Source organism: Enoplosus armatus, chromosome 20 (genome assembly GCF_043641665.1).
Source record: "Enoplosus armatus isolate fEnoArm2 chromosome 20, fEnoArm2.hap1, whole genome shotgun sequence".
In the NCBI taxonomy this organism is placed as follows: Eukaryota; Metazoa; Chordata; class Actinopteri; order Centrarchiformes; family Enoplosidae; genus Enoplosus; species Enoplosus armatus.
The window spans coordinates 12,208,268-12,218,866 of NC_092199.1; the positions used below are offsets into that span (position 1 = coordinate 12,208,268).

Below are 10,599 nucleotides of genomic sequence, written 5' to 3' on the forward strand. Positions count from 1 at the left end.
GGTTAATCTCAACTCTTTTGTAATTATGCACATAATGTTATGTGTTTTGACAAACGTTATCGTTCGGGTTAACGGTCGTCAGTCTGGGCAAAGATGTTATATTAGAGAAGATAGAAATCCATCTGTGTTTGCTAGAATGGGGCATCTCGCGCTTGGGCATTCATGATGTATGAAATAGGAATAAACAATTAATTTCATATAACTTTGGCCATAAACTGTTTAAATGAGCAGATGGAAGATGGTCCTAATAAGAAACATGATGCGTCTCTCGTACACTTACAAAGTGAGACCGTTGCTTGTTTGATTTTCTGAGCAGGTAACGTTAGACCGCGGTACAGCGCATGAGCGAAGAGCAACAGCCGCAAAGCAAAGATGATCTTCAACAACTTAAAGGTGCTTGTGATGTTCTGTGTGCTAATAGTAGAAGCTTTGTTACGCGAAATAAATGGAATAACTGGAACAAATAACCGGATAAAATCTTTCGGCTGGATCATTGGCAGTTAAAAAGACACTCAGAAACGCAAACGCTTAAAAGAGAAACGCGCAGCCTGATCTTCCTCGGGGTATTTAAGCAAAGACGGAAGTAAACGACCGATGACTGTTTCGCTTCACTGTTTCTGTGTCTGGCTTGAGTCGGAGCGGGTGGTTTTTCAGGAGGGAAACTTTGCAAGGTTTAACGGGATTTGAGCACGATTAATACATTTCGCGTAATTACCAGAGCCAGTGCAGCCATACTGAAAGGTAGGAGCACATCTTGATTAAGGAACATGCTTATTTTGTCGTGTATTATGATATTTTACCCGCTTCAGTTTGCGCCATTTTCGCTAGTTTGGTAATGCACAAATGTGCGCCTTTTAGCTCTGGCGTTCTTTGTCCCTATTCTTTAATGGATTATGATATGGTTTATTCCTGTAGAATATTTCACATCCCTGGTTGCTATTCCAGAGTAGGTATTATTAAGCGTTAGAAGAAAGGCAGTGATCACTTTTCTCTCAACCAAAATTGTGTCCAAATCAAGTGCAATTGCGCATTTTAGTGCTGCATCAGGCCGTGTCAGACGCTAACAGCGCCAGCGCCTGTTAGGATATAGCATGATTCTGGCGCACATGAGTTAGCTTATCAAGCTAACCGGCTAGCTTGTTAGTCAGATAGCTTTCATAGTCAGTTAGTGACGTTTGCGTTGACAGCAAGTTTACAGTAAAGCCCAACGTGCATGAAACAAATTGAACGTTAATGGCTTCATTTCCAGAGGCCCTTAAGTTTAATACCAGCTCAACTGACAGAGTAGGAGAAGCGCTTTTTGTAGTCATGCATCACCACCGGCTAACTTGGCTAGCCCCCTTTAGCATAACGTTTAAAGACACGTCGGTGTAAACGATAATTTGAAACACATTTACTGTAAAACTGATGAAAACTATTCAACATTACGTCTTAAGTTGGCCATATAATATAAAGTAGAACTCCACTGCTTTAAAGTTAGTAAATGCTGCGTGGGCAGTTATTAGTTATTGTCAGTTCAGTTTTTTGCTTTGCTTCGTTGTCATTGCCTCCTAAAGCATCGTTGCTATAGAGATCGTTAGACATTCCAATGAGGGGTCTCAATTAGAGCGCTTAATTAGCTTTGAAGCGGGCTGGCAACACCGTGGTGCATAGCCACATCTGTTTAAGTGAGAACAACTATCTTTCATGATGCGCCATGGATAGCTTGAATAGTATTTAACCATAATTGTATCCAGGTGGTTCATCTAGAGAGGGGTGGCCAATTTATTCATTGGGTGGACGAAAATGTGTGTAAGAAGTCCTCCTTTACTGTATACATGGGCAACTGGAGCTGCTCACTGGAGCTCTCTTCATGGCTAATGTCAAGTTTTTAACATCTAACACTGTAATATTACTACTTTCGATCACGTTACAGAAGTTAGGAGCTCACCTGTCACTGTTAGCAATTGTTTTGACACTACTAGAATCACAGAATAGTGTAGAGGCAAACCCCTTACATCTAGAAAGCTCTCCACAACTCAGAACTGTTGAAACTAAGCCAATATTATGTTTCTCTAATAAGAACATGAAAACATGCACCTTGTCATGCTGTAATATTACTGTGTAGACCACTTTATAGATTAGGAGCCTCTGTGTTATTGTGCTTGGAGTCACAGAAACTGCCAGAATCTCAAAGAATGAACCAAAACAATTATGGCTGAAACTATCTTATCAATGAATCTGGCTAATTTTCTTTCCATTAATAATTTGGTTTATAATGTGTCTAAAAATACAGAAAAATGCCCAATGTGCTATTTTGTTGTCCCACCAACAGTCCAAAACCAAACAAAACAATGATATAAAACAGAGAAAAGCACCAAATCCTTAGGTCCTCCTTGACTTTCTTTGCTTTATAAATGAATTAATTGACTAATCATGTGAGCTTTACAAACAATTAATGGTTATTATGAAGTCCGTTCAGACCTCCTCCACAAAGTCTAGGACTTTGTGAATCCAAGTCAGACCTGATGTTAGGCATGTTCTTTTATGTAACTCATTTGACATTCTCTTTCATTGCAGGAGTCCACGAATCATGTCAGGCATTGCATTGAGCCGGCTTGCCCAGGAGCGCAAGGCATGGCGAAAGGACCATCCTTTTGTAAGTAGTGTCTTCTGAGATGCACCTGTTGTGGCTTAACTGTGCAGGTCTATTTGAGCATTCATTATATAAAGTCAAGTCCTCCAGTAAACACTGATGTCTTAACTGTATGCACTCTCCTGCTTGCTTTCTTCAATTTTTTCAGGGATTTGTTGCTGTACCAACAAAAAATCCAGATGGAACCATGAATCTCATGAATTGGGAATGTGCTATTCCTGGCAAGAAAGGGGTAATGTGTTTCATAGCCTGTTTGCATGCAGAACATCTGTGCCTTTACATAGAAGTCACTGCTAAATGGAACACAGTGAGCTTTATGAGATCAATTAAATTTCTGAAGCAGATGTAAAAGAGCATGTATGGTTTTGAAGAAGTTGTATTACACAATTCAACTTACAGTGGTATGTCTTGCATATCCTATTGTTCCAGCATAGGTTCTGATTCAAATTTTCGGGGACCAAAACAGTGTGACAACTTTTAATCATTCTTAGTAACCGCTTGAACAATGATGAGCCTTCAACCTGTGTGTCTCCTCAGACTCCATGGGAAGGAGGCCTGTTCAAACTGCGCATGTTGTTCAAGGATGACTATCCTTCTTCACCTCCAAAATGTGAGTTACTGTGTCTGACCCGTGTTCAGCGTAAGATACAACTGTTACTGTGATTATTACACACACTGTTATTATGCTGTAGCCGAAATCTAATTGTCAGTAAATAGACAGAAAAACGCTTAATCTGGAATGTAAAGTCAGGTGCACACCAAATTACACGTCTTCCATCAAGGGCATTTTGCATTAGAAGGCCTAATTTCTGTTCTGACACTGGCAAGTGTTTGATGGCTAACTGACAATCACATTACGTTAATGAAAACGGGCAAGTTTGACATTTTGAAATGGCCTAGATGAAGGAAGGAGTCCCCCAACCCTCTCAACACAGAGGGGCAACAAGCTTCCATATTGTCCCTGCCTGTGTATCAATTCTGAAAACTCTCTTTAAGTCACCCAGTCTGCACTTGGCCTGACTGAATCAATCTAATCAATCTCTACCAACATGTTCAAGCATCATTGTAATGAAGATCATGATTTATAGCCAAGGGCTAACTGTAGTTAAAATCATAAGGGTTGGACCTGCTGGACACCTTGGTTGTCATTGGTCTGATAACCTGTGTTGTCCCCTTCACAGCAGTAGCAAACGCATGTTTTTCCCACATCATCATATTTGCAGTGTTTAGCTGTCATTAACAAGTCTTCAAAGGTTGTTGAAGCTGATCTAAAAGCCAGTCTCACCACTACTACTGGGGGGCTTTATTTATTCATTGTAAGGAGTCATGGTAATTTTATCCGTCCATTCCAGTTCACAAGATATGATTTGGATGCTAATTGGTGGCCCCCACGAGAAGGTGCTTTCACACATGCATCCTTTACTGGTCATTGTACAGCGCTTGCCAGTAATGATTTGAGTGCTGATACAGTTGTGGCGGCTAAACCAGCTGTGACAATTCGACCACTCAAAACATTAAAACCTTTTCCCTAGAGAACGATACCGGCCTATTGTGTGAACAAAGTCATTACTTTACCACTATGGGTTACACAACGTTAGGGCACTGTGTTGCTAATATCCAGCAACAGGGGTGGTGTTGGCTGAATGTCACATGAAAATAACATTAAGCCACTGCTTGTGTGAACAGCCATATATGCTGCCTCTAGCTGAACAGTTCAGTCAGTGTAAACTCTGAAAAAGCCTAGTGACATTTCTGGAATTTGTTCATCTTGTCTGACATTTGTAATGGATCCGAAACATAAGTGCACTTATGTGTGTGTTTCAGGTAAATTTGAGCCACCGCTCTTTCATCCAAATGTGTATCCATCAGGCACAGTATGCCTATCTATTCTAGAGGAGGACAAGGACTGGAGACCGGCCATCACAATAAAGCAGGTTTGGATTGCCAAGCATACCTAATTTACATTACAGGGCTTTTCCAAGAAGTCTGAGATAGAGATTTTCTTGGTTTGGTTACATACTGTATCTCTAAATGTGTATCTGTAAGTGGCTACAGTAATATGGGTATCATCAGTTATCTTGTCATAGTTATTATAAATTTATTTTGCATCTGGTAAATCAGAATTCTCTGATATGCAACTTGAAATATAAAATCGATTAGTCTCATTGGTTCATTTATTCTACAGATCTTATTAGGTATCCAGGAACTCCTAAATGAACCAAATATCCAGGATCCAGCCCAAGCAGAGGCTTACACAATCTACTGGTGAGTGACATTGGATTTCATCTCTTTCAGCTTTTCAACCATGACACTGAAATGTAAAATTACTGGAAGTGATGTGCATGTTTGGTAAAGGTTGAGGAAATGAGAAGCCAATCACTGATCTCTTATGTACAATACCAAAACTGTTTATAGGTTGAAACTGAGTTATACTTGCACTGTAATACCACAGACGTCTTAAAGCACCGTATTATTACAATAGGAATGGAGGACTTTTTTCATTGTTCTCTTGTTCTCTCTAATGCATCAATAATAACTCTGTGCCTAAAAATAAATTCAGCTCATGACAAATGAAAAGGTTGTTGTAGTGGACGTCAGAGGAGAGAGACTGTAAAGTTTGTGTCTATATGGTCCAGACAAGGTATTGATAACTTGCAGATGTCATTTTATCACTAGTATAGTCATTGAAGTAGATTGACTTCTATTTCTATTTGCGCGCGTGCGTGCGTGCGTGCGTGCGTGTGTGTGTGTGTGTGTGCGCTGTAGCTCTGGATGTGTTTTTTACCTGAATGTATACAAAATGTTTGTTAATTTTATCCACACTTAAACAATAAAGTGGTTGACTGCTAGGCAGAAAGTTCTCCAGCCCGGTTGTAGTTTCGTATCTAAAACCTTCGGAGCCCCTGAATCCTGGAGATACTGTTTTTAACTTGTGTGCACAAAATAATAATTTGTGTGTAGAAGTGTCTTTCAGGGGGCTAACATTTGCTGCATTTTCTACTTTTGTCATTGATTTTTTTTTATATATATATAGTTAGAATGGTTTGGAAATGCCTCGTGATCAGAGCACCGTGGTAACTGCTATTTTTTTAACCCCTTTCCAGCCAAAACAGAGTAGAATATGAAAAAAGAGTTCGAGCACAAGCCAAAAAATTCTCCCCCTCGTAAGGGCGAAGACTCTCTCCGCTGCGGCAGAAGGAATGGGTTTAACAAGAATCACCTCCCCACTCAGTCTCTCAATGAATGTGCTCCTCTCACATCAGGACTTGCTTAAAGACTTCTATTTAAACTCCACACATTCTGTGCCATCCGTTCTCCTTTGACCTATCATTTTTTCCTTATTGCCAGTTGGCGCATAATGCTGGGAGGGGAAGGGTGCTTCAGCACCCTGGTCATTTCTTTTTAAACATTAATTGTCTTATGTGGTGCAAGGGACACAGCTCGGTACCAGTTTCATCAACTCCATGCAAGCTGGCTGTCATCAATGTTCAAGGAAGAAAATGTCTGTTTTATTTTGCTCTTTCACAGGGTCTATTCCTTTATGTTTCCCCCTTTATGTTCCATAAATTTAATGTAAAATTAGCTTATTTCATTGTCAGTATTTCAACTGCTGTATAATGAATGGCACTTTTATACTGTTGTATCTCACTAGTGTCTCTAGATGGCTCTGTCTAATTCTCTTTCCCAGGTTTTCTATTCAGCATGCTGTAATATATGATAGAATCTGCTGCCTTGGCTGTCTTTTTGTTATTCAGAGTGTTTGCTATGGAATAAATAAAAATGGCCATGATGACTGAGGCAGGTAGGCTTACTTCTGTATCAGACTTTAAGGTTATACGGTGCTTTGTTCATGTATGTGTTGGCGTAAATAAAACTTTCTACAAAATGTTTGCATTTTTCTTTATTAAATGAGAAACAATTATATAAAATTATAAAATATATAAAATATTCAGACAAAAATAAGAGGACTGTCAGAACTATTTTATTCAGTTCCTTTACACAGTTTACTCATTTCATTTAAGCAAGAGGTTATGCAAAATAGTATTCTACTACATAAAGCTGTGGAAACATTTTTACAAATGTACGTACTCTATAACATCATACATATATATGCTATTTCTACTCGTGTATATACTGTATATAGCAAAAGCATATATTTTAGGCCCAACATTATTTAAAGTTCAGCTTCACACTGTTTTACTGTCTAGTTGCTACATATGACATCTTATGCTTCATCCACTGATGATCCCTGTTGAGCAGGATTTTGTAGAAGGGCTCCCATGGTGCTCTGCTAAAACTGGACTAGTCTGCTGGAAGGCGCTCAGGGTGCAGTACTCATTGCAGTACCAGGGAGGGTCCCTCTCCAGGGACGTGTGGCTGCAGAGCCAACACCCTGAGTCTCCTTCAGCAGGACTCCCGGGCTGGGAGCTGAGGGTCAGACTTCTGAGAGAGCCCCCTGGAGCAGACAGCGGAGCCATGGTGCTCACAGCGTAGGGGATGCCCAGGAGAGAAGGGTCACAGTCTGGGTCAGTTATATTGCTGTATGTGCTGCCCTCCATTAACTGGTGGTGAAACTGGGAGTGACACTCCTCCGCCTGGTCATCTGCACACTTGGTTAACGTGTCAATGTGGAGCGTTTCCTCTGCCTTCAGCATGTCTGCTGTGTTTTCTTGTGTAACCACCCAGCTCTGTAATCACAGTCATGTTCAGGAAAATTCTCATGAGATAATTGTATTGTATGAGTATTTTATGTGACAAACTTACCTTGAAATCTCCCTGGCAGTCACTGTACAGGGTGTGGAAATAGGGTGCTGGAGTTGGGATGAAGGCACTTTGCCTCCACCTGTAAGATTGAGGAATATAAAGATGATATTTAGTGTATATTGGTTGTACACTGTGGTTTTGCATCGAGCTGGAGGAGGAACTTACTTTTTAACTGGAGCATAGCACAGAAGTAAGACCAGTGGTGCCATTACACAGAAGGGGATGAACACCTTACCCAGTCCAGAAAGAAAAGGTTTTGCTGGGAGATCTGCATGGACAAACGTGGTAGAAAAGTTGCCTTTAAAATGAAGACCCTCTTGATTGATCTTAAATCAGCTGTCTGGGGGCTCACCATTCACAGCTGTCTCCCAGTTAACCTCAGAGGACCAGTCACTCCACTCTCCCATGAAAAAAGCTTGATTAGGACTGGACCTCACTCTGGCAGCGTACTCGGTGCCTGGCACAAATTCATGGTCATCCACAGAATAGTTCGTACTGTCAGTGTTAATTTTATGTGATATCACCTGAAAGAAGTAAACAGGGTGGTATGTAATGAAACTTTGTAAAGGAGAGAAATGTCCTGTTCACAGGCCCATTTGAGCCAGTTTATGAGTTCACAGATGATATGACAGGACAGTTATTCAAGAAAATTGCAGATAGATGGGTAGAGCAATAGATTAAAAAAAAAGAAATAATTAAAATAAACTGTTAAAGGAAAGTCTGGTAAAATGTATTGATGTATCTCAATTGACAAATACAACTTCATGCTTCCACCTTTATGCTTCAAATCAAAGTGCTTCAAAGTGCAGTCATTTCCAACAGCACATATTTTGACACATCACAGCAGGAAAAGCACCAGTTGCATTTCATTTAACTGTTCCAGGTTCAGTGCTCTGGTATTTTGCCTGACCCCCAGGAGCCCCAAAAGCCCCAGAAGCCCCCACTTCATTGGGTATCAGTTGATTTTTGGTCATTTGATTCAAGAAGTACAATATCAACTAGGGCCCTGTCCTGCATTATTAATTCATCTTCAGTCCCTATTTTGTGAAATCTAGTTTTAGGAGCTCTCATAAACTATGTTCAGTCGGGGCACGACAGCAAGCTTTAACCATCAAAGTCATGCTTACTGGGACACTAGAGTGCAACAGAGCCATTATTGTGTTCTTAGTTTCAACGTGTCCTTTTCTTGCTGCGAGAAGTCAAAAAGTCTGCAGAGGAAAAGACCTATGGGTCAAATAAAGTCACAGTTTCACCCACCCCGTCGCCACACTGAGCTGACGGCCACAGTGGACCACTGACAAAGTCGCTGTGGCAGTTTCTCATTTCATGAAGTTGTCTTGGCAGCTCAGAGCATGAGAAGAAACCCGACGAAAGGGAAATTACTTTCTGAACTGGGTGAAATTATTGACAGCAGTTTGGGTCAAACTGGCACAGTGGCAAAAGTTCAAAAAATGGAACCAGATGGCACCAGTTTTTCCAATTAAATGTTTTCATTCATCTTTAAATTATTAAATTGTACATCTGTTTTATCCTTTAATACAATCAATTTCCATGTTTTAGATTTAACTATCGATTATTGATTTGCCAGTAGATTTTAGCTGCCAAACACAGGTCTCTAACAGCCCAGAACTGTCTCTTATTCCCACCAACAAAGAGCACCCCACTCCTGCTTGTTTATCACTGAATCTTACATTATGTTGGTCTCTTCTCTTGTAGTAATGGAGCTGATACTTCATGTTGTCGGTCAGAGCGGTGAAATCACTGTATTCCTCATAGGTACTTTTCCAGGTGAAGTGGTGTTGATTTGAGTTGTGGCTGACTGTGAGGCAGCACGGTGCGTTCGGTTTAACTGATGAGCGGACACACACCAAAGGCAGGTTTTTAAAAAGGCAGACATGTATTTCTCCTGAATGTAAATATTATATATATATATATTTATGTTCTGTGTACGTCTATGTGTGAGAACAGACCATGTTCCTTACTGTTTGTCTCAGGCTCATATTCTTCATCCAGCAGCTCACAGATTTCAGACTCGTCACTCTGGTTGTGACAAAGCGAGATTTCAAAAGTGTCTGTATCCACAAAGATGTCTGGGTAATAGTCGACATCAGGCATTGGATCGGATGTTGTGATGGAACAGAAGTAATCCCCACTGGTGTTTGTCAGCCTACAAACAAACAGCTCTCTGCACAAAGCAGCAATGAAACACAACATCATCATCACATTTAAGGTCACCCATTATTATGTGCCAGTAAAAAAAAAAAAAAAAGGGGACCTCACTTTTCATATGTTTCTGTGAAAGTGAGCCAGTAGGAGCTGTTGCTGTCTGAGGCGTTTTCTGATGGTGCGATGCTCAGGGAGCAGTTGATGGTGAACAGGTAATCATTGACACAGTGAAGATTGTGGCCCATGTCTAAAAATATATTTATAGGCAGTGTTTTATTTGCAGTGTCAGGAGTCAAAGGACAGTTCTTACCAAAGTGTTAATCACTGACTTTCATTATACTACTTATCATAGCATTTTAAAATATGGGGACCTTTCCCAGAAGGTTGAAGGTCAAATAGACCTGAGGTCCTCATCAGAGTCAGTTAGATGAATAACAAAGCCTCTGAACTATTTATTCTAACTTAGCGTGTATGTTGTATTATATCTAGTTATTAAAGCATCTTTTACAGTTTACAGTTATTCAATTGGCTTTTGTCCCAAGCACCGTACAAATGGGATTCAAGCAATCTTCATGCGCATTTTTAGATTTTTGTTCTGTGAACAGACAGGATTTCTATCACATTTTTAAAAACAGAAAATACTGGCAGAGACATAACCTGTGACAGGATTTCCGTGCAGACAGACAATGTCGGAGGACACGAGCAGAAATGCAATCAGCAGCATCAGCTTCAGCCTGGGTGGAGAGCACCTGTCCATCACAGCAGACGGTCCAGACATCACCTCAGCCCGAGAGGTTTCGATTAAGTCATGCTGCCCTGAAGCGCTTGTCAAAAAACTTGTTTTAATCAGGATCGAGAGAGGGAGGTTTCAGTCTTTTCACACTGATCACTATCGCTCACATGTCACTGGTGGAGGAGGATGTGCTTTCTTAAGAGACCAGTTGTAAATGCAAAGTGTGTGAAAGGGGTTGAAAGGCTTGAGTCTCATGTCACCACATAATCTATCACACTGATAACTGAATTTGTTATCTTTT

The 10,599-nt window shown here is 40.5% G+C and overlaps 2 protein-coding genes across 2 annotated transcripts; one reads left to right on the forward strand and one right to left on the reverse strand.

The window, feature by feature from the left end:
- The first annotated feature begins 637 nt into the window (after positions 1-637).
- Positions 638-6,521, forward strand: ube2ib (ubiquitin-conjugating enzyme E2Ib). Its single transcript, XM_070926808.1, has 7 exons — positions 638-741; positions 2,560-2,638; positions 2,784-2,867; positions 3,173-3,245; positions 4,460-4,569; positions 4,821-4,900; positions 5,740-6,521. Exons 2-7 carry the CDS (start codon positions 2,573-2,575, stop codon positions 5,801-5,803), a joined length of 477 nt encoding a protein of 158 aa, XP_070782909.1. The 5' UTR covers positions 638-741; positions 2,560-2,572; the 3' UTR covers positions 5,804-6,521.
- Positions 6,522-6,630: 109 nt separating this feature from the next.
- LOC139303790 (interleukin-21 receptor) lies at positions 6,631-10,347 on the reverse strand. The gene is made up of 8 exons (XM_070927636.1): positions 10,223-10,347; positions 9,680-9,812; positions 9,382-9,584; positions 9,091-9,248; positions 7,752-7,923; positions 7,565-7,667; positions 7,400-7,466; positions 6,631-7,323 (listed from the first exon to the last, which is right to left on the reverse strand). Exons 1-8 carry the CDS (start codon positions 10,341-10,343, stop codon positions 6,868-6,870), a joined length of 1,413 nt encoding a protein of 470 aa, XP_070783737.1. The 5' UTR covers positions 10,344-10,347; the 3' UTR covers positions 6,631-6,867.
- Positions 10,348-10,599: the final 252 nt, after the last annotated feature.